Source organism: Aedes aegypti, chromosome 2 (assembly GCF_002204515.2).
Source record: "Aedes aegypti strain LVP_AGWG chromosome 2, AaegL5.0 Primary Assembly, whole genome shotgun sequence".
Taxonomy (NCBI): domain Eukaryota; kingdom Metazoa; phylum Arthropoda; class Insecta; order Diptera; family Culicidae; genus Aedes; species Aedes aegypti.
Window position 1 is genome coordinate 195587947 of NC_035108.1, and position 22820 is coordinate 195610766.

General features: G+C 37.3%; 1 protein-coding gene across 3 annotated transcripts in view; it reads left to right on the forward strand.

The window, feature by feature from the left end:
* LOC5572983 (tyrosine-protein phosphatase non-receptor type 61F) overlaps nucleotides 1-21659 on the forward strand; it is a 59710-nt gene extending 38051 nt beyond the window's left edge. The window contains exons 3-9 of one of the 3 annotated variants that reach the window (XR_002500239.1): nucleotides 3243-3505; nucleotides 3730-3955; nucleotides 4597-4743; nucleotides 4809-5485; nucleotides 7080-7202; nucleotides 20465-20606; nucleotides 20868-21659. Coding sequence is in view for 2 of the 3 variants with exons in the window: in XM_001654257.2 (XP_001654307.2) it covers nucleotides 3243-3505; nucleotides 3730-3955; nucleotides 4597-4743; nucleotides 4809-5485; nucleotides 7080-7278 (1512 nt within the window). In the remaining variant the exon portion in view is untranslated. Of the gene's footprint in view, nucleotides 1-3242; nucleotides 3506-3729; nucleotides 3956-4596; nucleotides 4744-4808; nucleotides 5486-7079; nucleotides 9663-20464; nucleotides 20649-20867 lie in introns of those variants that run through there. The other 2 variants (XM_021843594.1, XM_001654257.2) reach the window with 2 other exon arrangements.
* Nucleotides 21660-22820: the final 1161 nt, after the last annotated feature.

The following is a 22820-nucleotide window of genomic DNA, read 5'->3' on the forward strand; positions in this document are numbered from 1 at the left end:
TTTTTCAATGTCTTAAAGTACCAGAAAAAAATCTACTATATTTTTGAATATAGCATAAATAATTGAAGATTCAATCAAGAGCTACATTATCGGTCAACTTGCAGTCATTTGCCTCTGAAACCTTATTTGGTGAGGTGTGAATGTTATAATTTTCGAACCAAATAAAAACATGCTCAATTTCTATTTAAAATCAATGTTTTGAACATTTTTTCTGAAATTTTAGTGGATAATTTACTCCTCCGACAGGCAACTGAAATATTGTTTGCATTTAAAGTGTAAAAGTATTCGCTTATGCAAAGATACAGGGGGTGTCCATTCTGCCCCGGGTGTCCATACTGCCCCCGGTACCCCTATTATTAAAAAAATCAAAAATATGAAAGCTCCTGGCGATGAGGGAATTTTCTACATCCTCATCAATAAATTTCCAGAAAGTAGCTTTCATTCTTAGTTGATATATTTAACAAATGTTTTCAATTGCCATATTTTTCTGACAAATGGAAACATACTAAGGCTGTACCAATTTTAAAAACCATACACAAATCTTGCAGATGCTTCTTGCTATCGTCCAATCAGTTTGCTTTCCTCCATCAGTAAATTTTTTGAAAAGGTCATTTTGAACAGAATGATGGTCTACATCAACGAAAAAACTATTTTTGACAATGAACAGTTCGTATTCCGCCATGGACATTCGACCACTCATCAAATTTGTAACACATTTGATTTGTTCCAACAAATCTGAAGGCTATTCTACTGGTCTTGCTTTTCTAGACATAGAAAAAGAATTCGACAGTGTTTGACATGAGGGCTTTATTGTAAAATTAAAAAAAAAACTTCAATTTTCTTATTATTTTTGTTATGTCTATAGCGGTCATGCGACTCAAAGATAAAGGGAGTCTATAGAAGATTTTTGCAAATGATGGAAATGAATAGGTGGATAGGCGTCGCAAGGGAGCGACAAGATTGAAATTTTATTAGGTGGTGAAAATTGAGCATGTCATTTTAAAGTCAGTAAGCATCGAAGCGTCCTGTAATCTACCTAGCTTCTCTACTGGAGAAGAGTTTGCTCAAAACTTTGAGCTTTGCTAACAACACAGGCAAAATACAAGAGGCTTCAATGTGCTCATATTCTGAAGGCAATCACCCGAACGGTTCTATCGATCGATGACTGATATTGGGAATTAACACGCAGTCAGAGATTGTTTGTCCCTATCATGTGTGCTCTTCCCGCCAGTCACCACATGGTACAGTTTGAATTGCATTTCTTATTAGCCAAATTTCAAATACATAGGAGAAGGTATCGACCGTGATTGTTTTATATTATTTTTGTTATGACTAGGTATAGCGGTCATTTAAATGGCTCGATCAATTTTCACCACCTAATAAAATTTCAATCTTGTCGCTCCCTTGCGACGCCTATCTTATTTATGAAATCGTACACTTCAGGTTAATTATCAGAATTCCAAGTCTGAATGACTTCCTGTAAGAGCTGATGTTCCTCAAAGCCTTTTTTGGTAACTTTTTGTTTTATTCAGGCATGAGGTCTCAAAAGTTCCTTCTTTTCAAGCACTTAGTCGCCAATAGTGTTGTAATTACTATTACATTAAAAAACAAACTGAGAAACTGTTGAATTTTAAATGTTTCACATTATAATACCGAATCAAAGATTTTTTTTTTTTTTTTTTTTTTTTTTTTTTTTTTTTTTTTTTTTTTTTTTTTTTTTTTTTTTTTTTTTGTATGGTATTCAGTTGGAGCTGCCTGACAGCTTAACTTGTCAAGGCTGAACCCTCGGTCTGGCTTTCGCCAAGTTTCCCCTCTACCAGGACCAATACTCAGACGGACTAGGCAATGGCGCCCACATGAACACTGTTTTTTATTAGTATTGTGACGTGGTAATTTTTGAAAAGTACCCATATTCCCTTGCTTCTGAGAAAAGGAAGCATTATGAAAATCAGCAGCTCCATTAGAATTTGTTTGAAATAGTAGTGTAGAATTTGTTTGAAATAGTAGTGCATTACTAATACTGTCTAGTCGAAATGGTTTTGAATAATTTGTCTTTCAAGTGCTATTCTGATTACTATTGTCTTTTACGTAAGATTAGAGTCTTAAATGTCAAGTGTCGTCAAGTCTTAACAAAATTAGGCTGTTCAGTAGTAGTTCTAGTTAATTTCATTTTTTGTTGTTGAAAGTATTTATTGGTCATTACGTTCATATATCCTTAAAGAAAAAAGTCGCTTTCCTTGACTGTTCAACAATTTTTCGAAACTAGCAAGTGTATCCTAATGATCGATCTCAGCGTCTTACTTTCCATAGTCATTTTTATAGTGTATATTGAAGAGTAAAGTTACCTTAGGCTTCTATTACAGTCTCCTACAAGATTCACTTTTCGGTGGCAAATGCAATGCTTCACAACGCCTACTTTCTACTTGTAAATTTTGCGAAAATGAAGCTGGAATTAGATTATTTATACCGCTGTTACAGGTATTTCTTATTATGGCAATGTAAAAACCATATTAAAATAAGATTGTCGCCACTTATTTCTACTCAGTGAATCTACTAGTCATTTTCCTAAGAGTTCCTAAGTATTCCCTACGTCGTATATGATAACGATGTATCTAGCTAGCTAATAGTAAGAGTGGCTACGGATCATTCTGGTTAGCAAAAGGCAAACTGAACGTCACCAATAGTATTAATGTCCACTTCGAATAGATTAATTATTTGAAATGGGCATCAATTCTATCAATGACGCAGAATGTCCGTTGGATCACATCCGAGATATTATTGCGTCTATGCCATATGAATTATGACGCGGCTTTAAGCAACAAATGCCAAAATGTGATACCACCACTACAGGTTACGCCTTTGGTTTCCATCATATGGGCTAATGGATTATGCCCTCCCATCGCGGCAAGGTCGCATAACCAAGGGGAGGGAATACCGAATCAAAGATTTTTTATACTTTTAAAGCTCTTAAAGAAGGTGGAAACTTCCCTGATTTGTTATTTATCCAAATCTACAATTGTCAGATCCCGTTGGCTATGGCTCGTTAGCACTTGCTATTGTTGAACTGATTCTGAGAAAATCGCTTTTGATATTTGGCCACCTGGATTCCCAGAACTCGACTTCGTAGCAACATATATTATGCTGACAACGGCAATCAAAATGATTTATTAGTTTCATAGAATTTAATCTTCATTTTTTCAGTATCAATCTACTAATCAACTATGTTCGTCCTATCGTTTCAGATGGAACGGGCCGAGCGAAAGTATATCCTCTGTCAGGGTCCGCTACCGCTCACCGTTGGACACTTCTGGCTCATGGTGTGGGAATACAATTCCCGGGCGATACTGATGCTGAACAAACTAATCGAAAAGAAACAGATCAAGTGCCACCTGTACTGGCCGGAAAAGATTGGCGAAGAGCACAAATTGGAACTCCCGGAAGTACAGCTGGCAATCGAGTACGTCAAGTGTGTCGAGTATAAAAACTTCTGCAAAAGGACGTTCCGGTAAGTTCGGTTATATTTGTTTATGATTCTGCTTTCCAAGGCTGTGTACGATCGGGTGATTGCGTTTAAGTGAATGGGTGTGATTGATATGTGAATGAGGAAACCCCACTCGTGGAGGAAATGAGTCACTTAGGCTCGAGTGTCATGTGCTAGCAGCTGTTGTTACGATTACGATGCGTTGTTTAATGTTTGCATTTCCCCGTTCTTCTATTACAAACCTATAGATTAACTGACATGGAATCGAGTAAAACACGAGAAGTTGTACAATTCCACTATACCACTTGGCCGGACTTTGGCATTCCCAGTTCCCCGGTGGCGTTTTTGCAGTTTTTGAAAGAGGTTCGAGAGTCGGGAGCGCTAGATAAGGATGTAGGTCCACCGATCATTCACTGCAGTGCAGGAATCGGCCGGTCCGGAACGTTTTGCTTGGTAGACTGCTGTCTAGTGTTGGTAAGTCGACTTGAGTTATGGCTGCAAAAAGCTGCATAAGAAGGTCGTTCCCCCGAACACCGTTTCTCAGGTTTCAACTGCCCAGAATCTCGTTCCAAAGAATGAATCATTCCCCAGAATTACTAATTATCCAAGTACGAGATCCTCAAGAAATAGGCTGTCCATTAATTACCTAAGACAATTTTGAGCATCTTCCAACACCCTCGTCCTCCTTGATAAGACTTTTTGTATGCAAACTAAAAAAATATTTCGTGCATTAGAAATCTTAAACCCCTTTCCCTCCATAAGCCCTTACGCAATTAATGGACAGCCCAAAATTAGGGTAGATAGGGACAGTCCAAACTAGGGTAGATAGGGACAGTATGGTCCTCCTAAGCAAAAGCTCTCGAAAAGCATAGAAACACACTACAATTTAATCTTTCCATGAGGTTGATTTGTATTTTGAAGTATCTCCTTTCATATAACAGTTGTATTTTGTAAAAAACGTTACTTAGAATTTTCTTGTGGACATTTTTGAATATTTGTGTGTGATTCTACACTAGGAATTTTGAGGAACGATTCATTCTGGGGAAAAAATCTTGTAGAAATGTTACATAATCCAAAAAGCAAGGGAAAAAACTAAATTTGTCTTATTCTTTAAGATCGATAAGGAAGGAGAAGACAAGGTGGCAGTACAAGATGTTCTGCTGGAATTGCGGCGATACCGCATGGGACTGATACAAACAGTAGATCAATTGTATTTCTCATATCAAGCTATCATTGAAGGCATGAAGCGTATGAATAATTCGGTAAGTAATGCCAAATGTTCTCCCCTGGTTCTCCAAAAGTAACTTACCAAACTTTCTTTTTCCAGTCATTCGAAGATTTCGAAGAGCTGTCGGTGGTGGCAACCAATAATCAGGTCACATCGGATCAAGAGAATGACGATACCCCACCGCCTTTACCGCCACCTCGATCGCACTCGCTTACAATCGCTCAGAAACCGTTGCCACTGATTCCAAACAGCGAAAGTGTCCACGAAGATTTCCTAACGTGCAACGAGCGGGACATGGTTAACAATTTGGTGAACCTAGAAAAGAGTAAGCAATATGAGATTAGTAAGGATCGACCGCTGCCACCGTTACCTAAGGACTCGCTGGAGAAGGTACACGAGGCGACCAGTTCAGGTGATAGTGGCGCGTCCAGTAGTGATGAGGACGAGCTTATTGAGGAAAACGATAGCGACCAAAACGGTGATGACAGTGAGGAGGACAATAGTGATAACATCGAAAGCTCCGTGCTAGACGATACAACGATAACCAGTTCGTCCTCGTCGGCAATGACTTCAACGTCGACGGCCACATCTACGACATTGACAACGACGACCAGTGCAACAGCAACGGCAGCCAACAGTAATACATCGACGTTGGAATCCAATCGTGGCGGAGAAAAGTTCGATGCCAATGCGACGCTGCCACCAGTGCCCAATGGTGTGGACAGCAATAGTAATAGTGCCGGAGAGGAAGCAGTGTCTAGCCCAGAGAGAGGACAGTAAGTATTGCAAGATTATAGGTTCCATACGCGATTTTTTCCATAATGAGAGGTGTTCAGATAATCTTTGTCACTTTCTTTAACCTCGCATTAGAAATTTCATGGACTTCAAATATAGCGAAGGATATTTACGCTCATCTACCGCATGTTTGAGCATTACCATTATCATTATCTTTCGTTTACTTTACTTGAGGTCTAATCTGGTTTGCCCATATGATTTATTTCGTATAAAATTTTATATGAAGAATCCTGCTGCAATTCAGTTGCCCATGGTTCTTTGTAAATATTCAAATGAATTGAATGACGAAAAAACAAATAGTTTAGTTTTAGTTGTTGTTCAATAGTAAATAGTTCTTTGAAAATCAATAATAAGTCAAACAAAAACTTCATATTTCGTATGAAAAAATATCGGAACTGAGCAAAAGCTTTCTAAACACATTAAAAATCTTGTTGGTCAATATAGGGAGTCGATGCCAGCTATTGACCCTTTACGTATTATGGACCCCCTACAGAAAACATAAAATTAACACTCACTCCGGGAGGGTCCATAATAGGCATAAGGACAAAAGTTTTCCAAATGAGTATTTCACGGGCTGAATCGAATGTTTTTGTGTGTTTTAAAAGCGCACTATGAAGTAAAGACATGAAACTTGTAGAAAGGCTGCACAAAACGTATATTCGTATGAGATATCATTGCAAAACAGCGTCGAGAATGAATCTCAGCTACTAAGGGCTATTCATGCTTATTCAAAAGTAATGTTACGATTCTGATTGAATATAATGTATTCAAATATGAATCATTTTATTTTTTCTAATAAAAACTAAAATGAAATGCATAGAAAACCTTGGTCCTTTTTCCATGTTTGTCTGAAAAAATCGAAGGTACACAGTCAAAAACACTAGCTGTTTTCATCAAGTTTGTCTTGATTGTCGTTGGCAAGCTAAAGTTTTCTTGCAGATTGAAAAAACTTTGTGTCACATTTCGTGTGTAGTATCTGTGCCTCCTTCCTAGCATTTTTTTGCTACGACCAACAGTCATGGAACAGAAGACATGTTTGTTCGAACTGTGTAATAATTATATGGGCAAAAATATCGTCTTACAGAACCTCGAACAGTTCGCGCAAATAATGAACAGTGTTTTTGAACAAACGTTCGTGAATTGCGCGCGTAGTGTAATCAAGACTTTAAAATTTAGTATCATCTAAAAAAATGGAAAAAGTTCTTTAATATGCCAGAAGATAATCAATATCATCAGAATTCATTGACGGTATTTCTTTTTTTTTTTTTTTTGCAAAACTATGAAGTTTGCGAAGTTACAAACCAGCGTTTAGAACTATTTGAATTGTAGTTACTTCTCTGAGGGTACCGGGTTCCCGAAAAATCCCAAAATTTGCCAGTACTTTTGAAAGTTTCTGAAATGCTCCTGGAATAATCCTGAAGAGAGTCAATGTCCCACTTCCCTGATGGCGCAACATTTCTGCAATATATAAGGAAGAATCTCTTTTGAATACCTCTTCGAAACTTAAACATATTAAAATAGATTTTCATTTCGTGCCAATTCCTACATTTTATTTTTTTTTCTTTCTTCAAACAGATCACCAAACGCCGAGCTGCGCCGCCGGAAACGACTCGAGCGCCAGTCCGCAATGGAGGAAAAGATTCGGGAAATCAAACGCAAGCAGAAGGAATCGGAAAGCAATTCGCCGAAAAAGCGCAGGTCAATAATTCTTACCATTGCAGCCGGTGTCTGTATCGGTGTGCTCTGTGTCTACCTGTACACGAGAACGATGTAAAAGCAAAACCGCCCCCTCGTTTCTATCCTATTTCCCTATAACTGCAAATGCTCGTCCTGCAGCAGCTTCCGTCGTTTCCTTGTACACGCCCCCCGTAAAGTGTACCTCGCATCTTCGCACGGTACGGGCTCATTGCATTTAGAAATTTCACACAGAAGGGGAAAGTCGGGAGAATGTTTACCAGTTATTGTATGAAAGTATGTTTTGCATTTTTGCTCGATTATTTCCATTTTTTCTCGAAGTGAGAATATTTTACCGAGATATACTGAAAAGCAGGACAGAAATGAGGAGCGAATTTATTTATTGCCAGATAACATCTGTATATCTGTAGCAATTATATACAAGCGAACTGTGAAGTGTCGAACAAGTAGAAGAAGGCACATTCTTATAGAGCAAGAGGAGCAGTACAGCTATTAACCAACTAAAGCCGATTAATTGTGTAGTTTTAAAATACGATCAATGTTGTATAGTGCTGAACACTCACAGATACACACATTAGACATGCCGGTGTTTTGGTAACGTCGAGATCGTAGCGCGTTCTGAGAATGGATTTTTCAGATTCATGTTTTTGATTTATTCTCCTGGAGTCATCGGATTCATTCCAAGTAGCGAAATCGAATGAAATATTAGGATATTGAGCTCTTTCCAAGAGCGGTACATCCCATACATAATGTCGACATCATTCACACTCATACACACCCACATGTTAATCTAAATTTGCGTTAGTTTAATATTCAAACAGAATGCCGAACGAAAGTTTACATATCAAGTAGATTGGTGCAGCATTGATACTATGGTTCTCACCTAGAGTGCGTATTTCTGCTGCAATGCCAATTGCCCTTGATGTGTTCTTTTTCGTTTAGACGAAGCATAATAATAATAGTACCTAGTTGATAATAGGTACACACACTCTTAGTCGCATAGTAGTAAACTCAGTTGAAGCGGATTCCCTTGTTTGTTACACCATTTTCGTTTCAGAACCTGTTTTGCTAGATTCATTTTACTCTTATTTTTAAATACTGGCTGATTACGTTTAGAAACCCATTCATCAATATTAAATGTAGATCATTGCTTCCTTTTTAATTTCATAATTAACGCTTTTTTAGAAATCTGAATTTTATTTCCTTTGTATTTATTTCTAAGCGAAACCTTTTTGTTTGAAAGACAGATGTTAACATTTTTGTGATAGATACAACAGTGAAATAAATGAATGAATTTTTACTGTGCTGTTCATTTATGTATGTAAACCACACTGTTGGACATACTGTTGTTAGAATCACAATAGATTGATATAATTCTGTTGACGCATTTGGTGGCTTTTATTAGTCCAATTAACTTGTACACTACCAAACCTGGATTGAATGTTCGCAAAGAAAGCCATCATACGTGTTAGCTTCGTGGGGAGGTCATATGGCAAAAAAGTCGCTAAACATAAAGCCATTTGGCTTAACCATTTTAAACACTGAATGGTCATCTATGAAATTATCATTTCATAGTTATGCTCCTTCTTCCTAAATGGAATGTGTTATGTCAAACGTCCATTGGTCATATAATGAAACGACAACGCCAACCGACCTTATGCCAAACGACTTCATGCCGTTCAGGGTAGCCCCATTACCTTGTGTCATCTCAAACAATTATCAAAACTACAGCCATTTATGTGAGGTTATTTACGAGCCGGTATCCCTAAATTTTGCGAACTATAATGAAGGGAGGAACCAAGAACGTATCACACACCAGCAATATCTACAAACCGACCCTACATGTGGCCCGCCGAACAGGTACAGGTACCGATCGTAAAGAAAAGACAGGGAAGAGCGCTCTACGTTGTTAAATTTCTTCAAATAAGATGTTACAAAAATATAGGTGTGTCAATAGGTGTTGAAAAGAACACAATTAATACAATCAATAATACAAGGAAACAAATATATGATACGAAAAGACACCAGTGCCGTGTCTCCTATCCAGCGTAGAGAAATGAGAAAATAGCCAACGGTCTCGACAGTTTGTAGATCCGAGATATCTGAAAGTGAATATCGTCCATGTTTTAGAGATAGAAGTTTACATTTTTCTACCGATGGAATATTTGCTTATTTTTTATTATATGACACAAAGGTGAAACGAGACAGAAATGGATCATTGTGAAGAAATTCTAATATTTTATTATAATTTTCCTATTCTATAGAGGACGTAGATTAACTATGTAGATTGTTTTGTAATAGAAAAGCGCGAAGAGTAATAATCACTGGCAAAAGAGAGCGAATGATAAAACTGAAGCTGAACTTATTATATATAACTGCAAGAAACGATGCAACTGTATAGATGATTGTTTTAGACAAAAATTAAAGAATGGAACATAAAGATGAAATTGGTAAAAACCTAAATTGCAGTTTGTTTTATTTTAGATTTGACTGTTTATATCGTTTGTCTTGGTTTTCTTTTTTGGTTACGCGTCTTTAATTTCTTTGTAGCTGATGCATCCTAAACATTGTTGCGGTCATGCAAGAGACAAAGGTAGGACAATTTTCTCATTCATCAGTAGATTAATGATCATAAGTAACCTATAGAGCACCAATCAATATGAATAGAAGAAATCACTTTTTGGCCTCTTCCCTGTCTGCTCGGAACGTTCGAATGAGTGAATGGTTAACTAATGTGATGGCGTGGAAAATAATGATTGTGGTGTGATTGAGTGTGAATCAAAATTGTTGTAATCTTCAACTGCCTTGTATAATGCACCTATAGTAGTATTTCTAGTTGTTTGAACACTTTCGTATCGTGGAATGGTTTTAGATTCAAATGCCACAAATCCGAAATAATTCCTCATTACTGACTATTGCATTTTAAATACCTTAACATGTCTACTCTGTATAGGGGAACTTACCTATTTTCGATCGTTTTGCTCATTTCGTCATAGGAGATTTTTATCAACCAAATTTTCTAGAACTCGGCAGGCAGTAAGATGCACTTACATATATGCTAAAAGCATTGATGTAAATTTTCAAGGAAGTGAAGAAACTAATAAGGAATTTTCGCTAAAACCAGGCCGCCATCGGCAGTCGGCACACATTGTTAGAATTTTTATTTTATTTCACTGTTCGCTAATATCAAATTGGTGGACCCCTCGTACGCAAACTAGCTAAATAGTTTGCGAGTAAGCCCATTTTTTTACAAGTCCTAATTCTGCACATGATATGTCTATATTTAAATTTAGAAATTTGACCGCCATCTTGAATTTCGTCAGAAAAACTGTTTTTTCACCATTAGCTCGTTTTGAATTCTGAGACCACCATCAAAAAGCTGAGATGAAAGTGACTAAGATATGCTACAAAAAATAGGTGAGCAATGGTGTTTGCCCTATGAAATGAATGATTTTCTAAACCATGTTCTGCGACTTTTACGTATATAGTAAATGCAATCATTGCGAACATTTTTTGTTTCTTAATTATTGAGACTTTCAGCCCTAGGCTGGTTCATCTCATATTGATAGAAAGAGGAGATTGTTTAGGAAAAAAGGAAACCTGGTTACAAACCATGGGGGTAGGAACTAACTGTTTTTGAGAAAAAAAAGTAATTGTTTTTCTCTTCTGGTTCTCGATATTGGAATTTCAAATTTTTCCGGTATACCGATGTCCCGTGTACTTGCGGGGTCTGTACCTGTTGGTCTCCGTATTGCTTTTTCGGCATTCCTTGTTGCAGTTAAGGATATCTCTCGGGGCTCCATGCTAGCGTGCTTGGTCTATAAATTTGGTCATAAATTTTAGCATCCTTCAAAAATTTAAGCAGCTCTCTTCATCTCGACTGAGTGCTGTTTGAATGCCGTGTTCTCTTTGTAAAGCTCCAGGCTAGGACAACTGGCAATAAAATGTTCGACGGAGTTGTGGGTGTTGTAGGTTTCGCACCATATTCTGAACTCGTCCCCTTTTGGCTTCCATATTATGGGGGAGTCTGGTGTCCTGTGCTTAGTTTGGAAAGGACAATTTAGTTCCTCCATGATGCAGGGTCGTCCTATCATTCAACATTGGGTTTGATTTTCCTAGCAAAAGTTGTTCGGTCTAGAATCTAGATGCCAACGAAGAGACCATCAGTCCCAGATTACTTTCTTAACCCAAAGCTTTACGTCGTCCGCCGATGCTTCGGGTGTTAGTAGATGACTTTATCAACCCCGATTTGTCAGCAGGTCCCCTTGTTCATTACCGTGTATTCCACAGTGACCGGGTACCCATATTAAGGGTACGTCAATTTCTTTCTCGTCCAGGATACGTTGTATCCGTTGTATAAAAGGGTGCTTATTCGTCGGGGATTCGATGGCCTGTAGTGCACTAGCTGAGTCAGTAACTATCAAGATCGATATTGTGCTCGGTTGTTGCTGCTGCTTCCGCCATTTTGGAAGGGACACGGAAAACAAAATATTCCCAAAATTTGAGTTTTAACCAAAGGGTGTGTCAACATCTCAAAAACCGTAATAATATGTTTTTTTTTTACTTAAACCAACGAAAATCATTTAAAAATTGAGTAAACATGTGTTTCTGCTCTAAACTTAAGCGTTTGGTACTAAACGGGCTTTAGGACCCTATTCGCTAATGTTCTTTCCAAAAACGCAAGCGCTCACAGAGTTGCTTTTCTTGGATCCTTCCTTCCGATCAGCTCATTGAAGTGGCCCTGCACTTCGTATGGGGTGGCATTTCTTTCAATATGATTGCCGATAGGAGGAACTTTTGCCAACCAGCTTCTTGGCCCGACGCGGTGGAGCCCAGCCACCGGGGGAAGCTGGTAATTGGCCACGCTTTACAGGGTACGGTTGGCTTGATCGGGACCTATGTATGGTACGTTCTAGGAAGCCGATAGCTCGGTTGCAGAGTGCATATGCTGTTTTGTACTCGACTGGCAATATTCCTGCTTCCGAACAGGCTGCAAGGGCTGGTGTGGACGGCAACAAGCTTGAGATAATTCTAATTGTTTTATTGAAAGTTGGCTCAAGCATGCTTAAAAGGGCGTCGAACGCTCGGCAGGTGATTTCGTTACTGTACAAAATTTTGCCTACGATAACGGCATCAGCGACACGGAGTCTAAAGGTACGATCACTGCGTGTTCTTTGCCCAGATATAACCCTGATAAGGTTCAGTCTGTTTGTATAGCTGTCTTTTATTTTTTTTTAAATGGTTTTGGAAGTCCCAATATTTTAATGGCCATTCGCATTGGAATTGCAGTTCCATTGATTGTCACTGGTCTTCTTAATGGTAGGTGATTGGACCCACAGATATGCAATCTAGCACATTTTTCAGCTGCTATATCAAAACCTTTTCGTGTCGCCCTCTTAACGACGGCAGTTACGGCTAGTTTCCTGCGGATTAGCTTTGGTGCTTATCCGTCACCAATACGCTACAATCAAGGACGCATTTACGGGGGGCCGAGAGGGCCATGGCCCCCACAAATATTGACAAAATTATTTATAATTTAACTTTTACAAATACTTATTATTATTATTATTATCTTTATTAAAGAGATTTTCAGCCCTATGGCTGGTTCATCTCCGTACTTAGAATCAATGAAATTGTACAAAATTTTTGAAATCGTGTGATTTGAATAATTATTTTTTTAAACAAATCCGGGATAATGGGAAAAATGTATGCAATTAAACTCAAATAAAATTACTAAAATCATATTAGAACATTCAGAATGGATTTTTGTTAATTTCACGCGGAAATGAAAACTAAGTAAGATGCAAAAAAGATTTGGATAAACAAGTAGAGTGTCATCCTTTTGCTTAAATTCCTAACGTTCTATAACGTGACTTTTCCAACTGTAACGTAAGCTTTCTCAACAATATTCAAGACTAGATTCGAATGCATAAGTACAGATCAAGTTATAGAACTTCATTATTTAAATATTTATTTTGAAAGTGACTCTATCGATCACACTGCAGGGCTGGTAGTGTTTAAGTGCCTTGAATATAGGAACTTTAGAAACCTCTAGCTTAATAAAAGAGACCAGACCGGAACCAAAAAGAGACCGAAAATGTACCAAACAGGGAACAGAAATACAAAACGTAACCTAAAAAGAATCAAAATTTAGTGAGAACTTAAGTATTTTTCCAAAGATTTAGAGATTATTCCGAAGATTTCTCCAAGTGAATATTTCCCGTGGAATTCCTTCAAGAATTTTCCTAAGAAATTCCTCCAATAGTTTTGTTTCGGATATCTTAAGAATACATGGATTTTCTAGGAATAACCGTAGAAATTACATAAGAGATATCATCAGTAATTTCTCCAAAGATTCTTTTAGATATTTTACTAGGAAGTCCTTAGTCCTCCAGGATTTTATCCGGTGATTCTTACAACGATTTTAGTACTAATAGTACATCCTTCAAGATTTACGTTTAGAACATCTTCAAACAATCTTTGTAAGACCTTTTAAAGAAACAACTGTAGAATTCAGTTGGAAGATTAGTGAAAAAATATCTGGAGGAACTGCAAGTATAGTCTTTGGAAAAAAATGGTGTAATCCCTGAGGCAATTACTGGAGGATTTACAAGAATTTCCTGGAGAAAAGTCTGGAACAAATCCTTCGAATAATCGCTGGAAGAACTTCTGGGAAAATTGGTAGGAGAATTTCTGAAGAGAACCTCGTATGCGTCGCTGAAAGTATTCCATATGAAATCTCTGAACAAATCACTAACAGATTTCTTGAAGTGTTGAGACATTTGAGATGAAATTCTAGGAAAACCACGTAAAGACTTTATTTTTTTCGCTGGAGTCTGTAGCATGTATCAGGATTCACTGCGATCAGAATAAGGAAGAAAGAGACTTCAGATACCATTTTGATTAAAATAGAGACCAAGTCTCTAGAAAAAAGATCTACTACCAGCTTTACACCAATTTATTCTACTCTAAATTGTTAAGCAAAGTTGAACAAACAACAACTTGAATATTAAAACCTGTATAGGATAAGCATAAGAAGGAAATCATTAAATGAATGTTGGTGTTGAATAAGCCCCAAAAACATTGCATTTACCTCTAAACATACAAAATCTACAAAGAGAATCAAAAAAGTAGTTTACGTAGTAGTAGTAGTACTAGTAGTACTCAACCTTGTACCAGTCAGTGGAATCGAGTAACTGACACTGAAGAAGGCTTCAAGTGGTAGTCAAAAAACGCGTATCTTTCAATGATAATCAATTAGAGCGGATATAAAAGGTACAAGGTACTCAAATGTACTTTTTTGATACTCTATTGAAATTCTGCTGAGAGGGTTCGAATACATTAAAAAGAGAAAACCTAAAAATATAAATAAAATATTAAAAAAAACATTAGGTACATTAATTTCAATTTAAAATTGGTTTATGTTCATCATGGATTTAAAACATTTGTTAACGTTATAGAATGGTTTGATTTCAAGTAATGAAAAACTTGGCCTAGAACATTAAAAATATATCTCGAAGACTTATTCAAACAGACTCAAGTCAGAAAAGTTAACAAACTTACTTTATCAATCCTACGTGTTTCGTAGACGAAATTCTACACGTTCCGCTCTAAATCAACTCGATTTTTCCCTTTTGGAACGTTTAATTTCCGGAATTACAATACGACGAAAGTAAGATTCTCCACTTTTGCAACCTTACCGCTACTTTCGCCGCTCCGTTGTATGGGAGACAAAGTGACTTAACCACGAATCAAAACAAAACACTACTTGAGTCGATTTTACACTGGTACAAAAACGTCGTAAGTAACTGATTGAAACGGCTTATCATTTTGTTATACAATTTTTGTGGGAAGTGAAAGGAACTACCTTGAGTTTTAACGCGAGTTGATTGTATGCAAAATTTAAGCTATGTACACAGTAAAAAAATGTTAAAACGGGGATTCATTTTAAAAAAGTTTAAGAAGAAAGTTTGTGATTCTTCTTAATTAATTTTCTCAAAACCGTATGAAAGTTGCTTACGTCGATTTGAAAAAGTAATCGAGATATAGTCTATTCTAAAGTATTAAAATTATTTTCTGGAAAAAGGGCCCCCACATATGTAAATCCGGCTCTGGATACAATAGTACGTCGACAGCGTCCACCAAAATGAAAACGCCCCCGGGAGCCGCATGAAAACGCCATTTATAGCTACAAGAAATAAGGTCACAGCTATGACCGAGCCCTGAGGCACTCCGGTTTCTTCAGGTACCGTTTTAGATCGACGATTGCCAACGGTAACCTGAAAGGTGCGGTGCGACAAATAATTTTGCAGGAATTTCAACATATTGCCAGTAATTCCCCAAACAGCTAACTGCTGCAGTACTCCGGGCATCCAAGCTCTATTGTAGGCTTTGGCTAAATCCAAAGACGCCAATTCAACATGCTCATTTTGTTTCATGGCGCCGTCTAGAATCTGTCCTAATGAAGCAAAGTACGTGCCAATACCGAATCCAGGACGAAACGCATGCTGTCGGGGGTCGAGCCTTCGATCAGATTCGAGGAATTCGGTCAGCGACGATTCACCATCCTCTCCATTACTTTTGCTAAACAGCTGGTTAAGGTGATTGGCCTGAAATTATTCACCATGTTTGTTGGTCCCGTTCCTTTTGGAATTAGGACTACTAACCCATATTTCCATTGTTCTGGAAGAGTGCCATTAGTCCATTCCTTATTGATACTTTCGAGAAGAAGACGTTTACCGCAAGGCGGTAGATTCTTCAACATTGGGTACCCAAAATCGTCGAGACCCGCAGATTTTTATTTAGACCTTTCGAAGGGCAAGACTAACTTTTTCATGGAGAATGGAGTGTTGAAGTCCTGTCCTCGGTCCGGTGGTATTTTCAGGTTTACGATTGCTATTGCAGCGGTCGGATTATGCTTGAGGAAGGTTTCATTGTAGCGCTGTATGGACGAGGCCTCCTTGAAAAGTCTGCCAAGGTGTCCTCAATAATGGTCGAATCTCTCGAATCTCGGTCGCGGATTGACTATAATTTATGCCATCGAGGAATGCTGTCCATGATTTTGCTTTGGCCTCTCGTATAACTTGACGGCAGGTGTTGCGGAGCTCGTTTATGGCTTCAGTTTTGTCTGGATGCATATCGGGACGTCGCTTGCAAGCTCTCAACGCTTTTCGTCATGCTTTGATCGCTTTTCTGTGGTCCCACGCATGAATGTAGAAGAACCGTCGTTGAGGAGAAGAAGCTGATGTTTGTTAACGATGTTCAGGATATTTGAGCCGCGGGACAGTTTTTACTGCTACTAGATTATGGAAAATTCTGTATCGCGAAGATCCTTTTACTGATTGTCTGCGAAGGCGGTGACATACGGCTTATCAGATCCCTATCGACCGCTCGCTCCGGCGAGAGTAGAATCCGTTGAGTTGGAATTTCGAAACTTCTCATCACCAGGATTTGTTGAGCATCCGGGTACTATCAAGGCTCGAGGGCCATAGCGGGAGCGATGCAAAATGTCATACAGGTGGGAATTTGTAGCCTCTGGGCCGAGGGAGGTAAAGAATTGTTCCTCGTTAGAGGGGCAGCCATTAGTGGTACATTGTTCTGATACACAATTATGTTGCCATTTTGCTGAATCGATTGTTAAATTCACAGCACAAAAAAAAAATCAGCGAAAATTTGCTGGTTTACAGCAATAAAATTTTGGTGTAAAGAGAAGGGTAATACTTTCGGTTTTACATCGGGACCATCCAAAAAACCACGTGTTCAGGAATGACGGTACCCCTGATCCTGAGAATTATGGTGACCATGTTCTCTCGTTTGCCACCCTGTGTTCGTCGCGTAATTCTTTTCACTTTTCTAACCCCCTGGTCTGGAAGTTGTTCCAATAGGTAGCCCTCACTCAGTCCAATGGAGTCATGGTTTGTCACAACACACTTTCTTTGGTTCAGGAACGGATGTTACGTAATCCGTGTCGGGGTCCAATCCTGAAGTTGTGTCATACGTAGCAGCCGGTTAAACTGCTTCTTGCTCCGCACCTTCAGAACGTATGATAAGCCCTTGTTTTCTCCTTAAAAGCCCCGAATATGGAACCTCCGATTGCTTTTTCGACGGATAAGCGTAGGAATCACACCAGCGGTTGATTCCATTTTTATGTATTGCAGTTGCCCTGCGATACCTTTCGGGTCCATAAAATCAGGCAGTAGTTGACCGGTATAGTCACCATTTTTCCGGGGGGTGACCCATTTCGCTTAAAGACGTTTCGCGTAAGGACGTTTCGCATAATGGACATTTCGCATAAAGCAGTTTTATACAAGAACAGGTAGCATTTTAAAGAAGGCATATAATTCTCATTATGCCAAACGTCAATATGCGAAACGTCCTTATGCGAAACGTCTTTATGCGAAATGTCCCACCCCCATTTTTCCGGTTATCTAAACTACCTTATAATACCAAGATGTTTGTCACACAATCATAAAATTGCTGTTGAATATGGTGATGTCACCAATCACATCAGCGACTCTTGTCTTCGAGTTATTGTCGGCGCGGTAAAAAGTTAGAAATGGTCCCTCGCCGAATTTTGATTTTTCTCAGAACCTATGGGCGATACCTAACTTCGGAAGTGATGCATTCGATTCGCATCGGAATGCGCTCAAATGCGCCCTACTTCCGAAGTAGGGTATCTTGCATGGATTCCGAGACACATCCAACTTCGGCGAAATTCATTTTCTAACGATTGACCGAACTTACAATATGTAGAATTTGGAACATCCGCATTGAAACCGCTGATACTTCCATGGAAGATTTTCTCTTTTTTGATCTAAGACTACTTTTTTGTCTACATTGTGCAAGAGTATAAAACACAAATAATGAATCGCTTACTAAAATGAAGTACACTTCAATTTCACGTCTCAACCATAACAAAATAATGGTAAAATAAGAACAAATTTTGCAATCATATCTTGTTTAATCATTATTATGGTATTGATATATGACATAAATATCTCGTCAATAGCAAAACACACAATCATAGCAAAATTTGTCGTTGGTATGTTATACTTGAAAGTCATGTAATAACTAATCAATAACAAAATATACTATCATAGTAAAAATATTAAAAAACATGAAATATCTTAAGAATAACAAACATCGTCATCACAGTAAAATATGTCATTATTTTGATATTTGAAAACTTTATTTAAATAATTCATGAGAACAAACTAACATCATATTTTGCCATGATAGCTCATTTTACTATTCGTATGATATTCATTGAAGATTTAAAAAGCAAATGTTTTTTGCAGGAAAGCAGAAAGTTTATTTTTCAATCATGCTAAATTTAGATATTAAAGTCAAAGAACTAAAATTACCATTATTTTGATTTACTCGTGAATAGCTCATTTAGTTATTATTTTGTTATCAATATCTAAATAATAACATATTTTATTATTTACGGTTGCCTATATTTTTGCTATTATTTTGTTATTACAATGACAAAATATGATATTATTTAGTTTTTATGCCATATAAACTTAGTTATTATTTTTGTTATTTTATCTTTTATTTCAAACAAACAAAGAACAAATTTTGCTATTCAAACATTCTATTTTAATGGTAAGTTTTGTTATTCTTTTGCAATTCTCCTCTACCCGGGTGACTACTTAAAAATGGTTCAAGCTGGATTTCAAGATGCTAACTATAATTGAAATATATGTTTCCATCGTTACCTTGTAGTTAATTATTTTCTGTTTTAGGACTAGTTTGAAATTTTACGCTAGAAAGTTATTTTATATCAAACGTCCATTATATCTAACGTATTATTTGCCTAGCGTCTGTTATGCCTAATGTCTTTATGCCTAACATTCTTATGCCTAACGTCTTTATTGGATTATTTGCCGAAGAAAGTTTTGTACATTTCCAAAATCTATATAAGATTATTCGAGGAACTTTTTGATGAGTCTTCAAGAGAACTCTAATTCGTGGAAAAATCTTCGATGAAGTCCTAGAACATTGCTTGCATAAATTTTTGCAGGAAATGCCAATTAATCTTTTATGTAATGTAATACCTGAAGTAATTCGAAGATTAATCTGAGAAGGAATGCTTGAATAAATATACCGGTAAATATTTTAAACAAATTGTAATGATTGGATGAATTATGTTAACTTCTTTTAGAACGTTGAATAGGTGTTGCTGGGAAAATTATTAGGATAGTATTTAAAAATATTCAGGGCAAATCACTTTGAAGAATCCCTTGAGCATTTTTTTTTTTTTTTGAAGAATCCCTGCTGGGAGATGTTTTTTGTCAAATTTCTTATCGAAAGGAACACGCTGAAGAATGACTGAAGACAACCTCTCCAAACACCATAGCATGTACTTTTCTAGAACAACTGAAACAATTCAAGAAGCAAATGCTTGTATTTTGAAGAGTTCTTTCAGGATTGATGCAATCCCAAAAAATACTTTGAAGTATTGCTGATGACTCGGTAAAGAAATTTGAGGTAATCTAATAGCAAATACACGAATAAACTCTGAAGAAAAAAAGGCAAAAATGTATCAAAAAATCTGAGAAGGAAAATGTTTAGCAATTCCTTAATAAATTCTTTGACGTATTCATCGAAGAACTCCTGGATGAATTTATTTTAAGATAGCTTGGCACATCCTTGGTATAAGCCTTTTAAGTTCCATAACACATTTCTGGCAGATCCCTCGCGAGATATATTGCGGACTGTTGATAAAACCTTTGAACGATTTCTGGTTAGATTGACGTTTGAAGTCCAATTGTTTGGTGAACTCTAAAACTTCTTCAATAATTCAATAATGACACAAATCACTTAAAAACAAATACTGAAGAAATACATTGAGAAATGTGGCGAGACAATGCAAAATTTTCTGAATGATTTCCTGGAATATTTTTTGGCAGAACTCTGGGTTTTAAATGGAAAGGTATTATCGAAAAAGTTTATCATGACGTAATTTTATGTAAATACAAATGCTGAAAACAATCTTTGAAAAATTCAAACCATATATTAACCTTCATAGCAAACTAAATGAATATGATTTTTTTTTTTCAGCCAGGAGGGAGGGGGGGGGGTTTAATTATTTGATGTAAAAGTGTATTATTCTAAATTAATTCAACCAGCAAGTGGATTCAACTTTGTTTGCAAGTAAAAGTTCACATCACTAATTCAAGTAATCAAATTAATCTTCTAATCAAGACTGATTATCTATAAGGCAAATCAAATTTATCGAATGCATTTTTATATATTTACAGGAAACAAATGGAATCAGAGAAATGATATTTGCAAATACCATGGAAAATCTATTTCATATGTTACATCTAAAACGATGTAAGATTTCGGCTACAGAAAAAAATTAGCAGCCCAGCAAGGACAAATGAATTGTTAACAATAACCGTAAAAGCACAGAGAAACAGACGTAACACTTAGAACAAATCGCGATCAAAATCATAGTCGCGAAAACATGTACGCCCAATGTTGAAAACACTGTAGTTGGCCGATGGACCAACAGGTGGCGGTAATGTGTAAACGTCAAACACGAACAAAAACGACGCGAGCGCTGCGGATGGTCGATTGACCACCTACAAGATATTCGAATCGATCGTTAAAAAGTTGGTCGATGAACAGCGATGAGAGTGTGACGTCTGTTTGTCTGTGGTAAAAGTGTTAATCTATGGACAGCACAAAATGTAGTGGAGGTATTCGCGAGTACCTAGGCCGCAGAAAAGTCATCTCTTCATCAGCATTCACACAAGCTCAACAACAGCAGGAAGTAAAAACTACAGTGGTATGATATAGGGAAAGAATATCGATAACACTGGCTGCAGAAAAAAAACACACATAACTAGGAATCAAAGACTGCATAATTTGTATCGATTTATAAGTAGAGAAAAACATATTCCATAATAAATAGTCGATCATGGGAAAGCATTGGAAATGAGAAAGTTCAATTACAGTACACCACACCACAATAAATAACCATTACCTTCTAATGAATTCGTTTTTGAAAAATATAGAACGAATCAGCAATTCGATACGGTTAGGGTAGGTTCCTCTGATACATTACAGTATATTCCTATAACAACGTGAAGGCACATATTTTGGCATTCAGGTATTGAAGGTAGGTTTAAGGCTTAGCAACTACAAGATAGATTTGGGATAGTGGTAATAGCGGTAGGATTTATTAAGTTTACCCTCATTACATATTAGACTAGTTCATTGATTTGTAGACTTTGCGTTTTACCTCACAAGGACTCGTTGGTTACAGTGTGACTGGTATTAGGTTACTTTATTAGTGTTGTCATATTGGTACATTCGATTTATGCAGTTTTAATCCAACTCTGGTGAATGATTTGTAGCGAACATTTTGTTTTAGAGATAAAAGCTCAAAGTTGTCCCGAAATAATTGTTTAACAAGAAGAGAAAATAAAGGAATTGATATTTCATACAGTTATGGTTACGATTATAATTTTCCGTATATCTTCTTCGCAGCAGTTTTCGAAGGTATTATTTTGTAGTTTTTTGCTTTTGTATTGTGCAAAAAGGAACATGTATCCGAAATCGGCCACTCGGCATATCCTCGCTTCGAATTTCGTTATCTAGAAGACGCAAATGAGGCCTTTCTTAGTCGAGTGGCTAGAGTCCGCAAACGCTACAACGGAAAGCAATGCTGATGGCGTCTTGGTTCGATTCCCGGTCGGTCCAGGATCTTTTCGTAATAGAAATTTCCTTGACTTCCCTGGGCATAGAATATCATCGTACTAGCCACACTATCGAATGCGAAAATGGTAACTTTGACAAAGAAAGCTCTCAGTTAATAAGTTTAAAACCAGACAAATTGAGATGTAATATTGGGGAGAACAACAGAATCGTTCTGGTGGGCCTCGACCCCACGACTCCCAATACGCTAGACTGGGCGCGTTAACCAACTACGCCACAGAACGGGTAACGATTCTTTGGCCAACCTGAAACCAAAGTCCGTCACGACCCCATATTCTCCTTCACAACCCAATGTCCAATTCGCAGGGCTGGTAGCAAAAATCAGTGCCGAAAAAAGTTATTTTAGTGACCAGATTTGAGAAACAAGTGACTAAAAAGTGACTTCCGATTCTCGAAAAAGTGACTTGAAAATCAAAACGTAATTAGTTTTTTTTTCAGTTCTACTACACTGTTTTACGATGAAGAAGGGAATATCCTTTATGATCTAATACAGGTAGGGTAGATGTACCAATAGTGGAGGTACTAAGCACTGTTGAACTTCATTTAACAGCCTAAATTTAGAAGCGCAACGAATGTACATGTTAATGTTGTAACGGAAACTAACGACCATTGACTTAATGAGAAAAAAATATTTCATCGCAGTAATCCACGGCATGTCAGTGAAAAATAATACCTCCATTATTGGTACACTGTTCCTTTAGTTGCGGTATATTTTTAATTTGTGTTCCTATAGTTGCGGTATCCGTGGTTTTCTTATGGGATCCTCCACTATAGGAACACTTTAGCGCAACTATTGGTACAAGCAAGAACAGTTTAAGCAATTTTAGTGATATTTCATCAGTTTTAAAGCAATTTGAACGCTCTTTTCAATTATTCCGTGTATCAACAAGC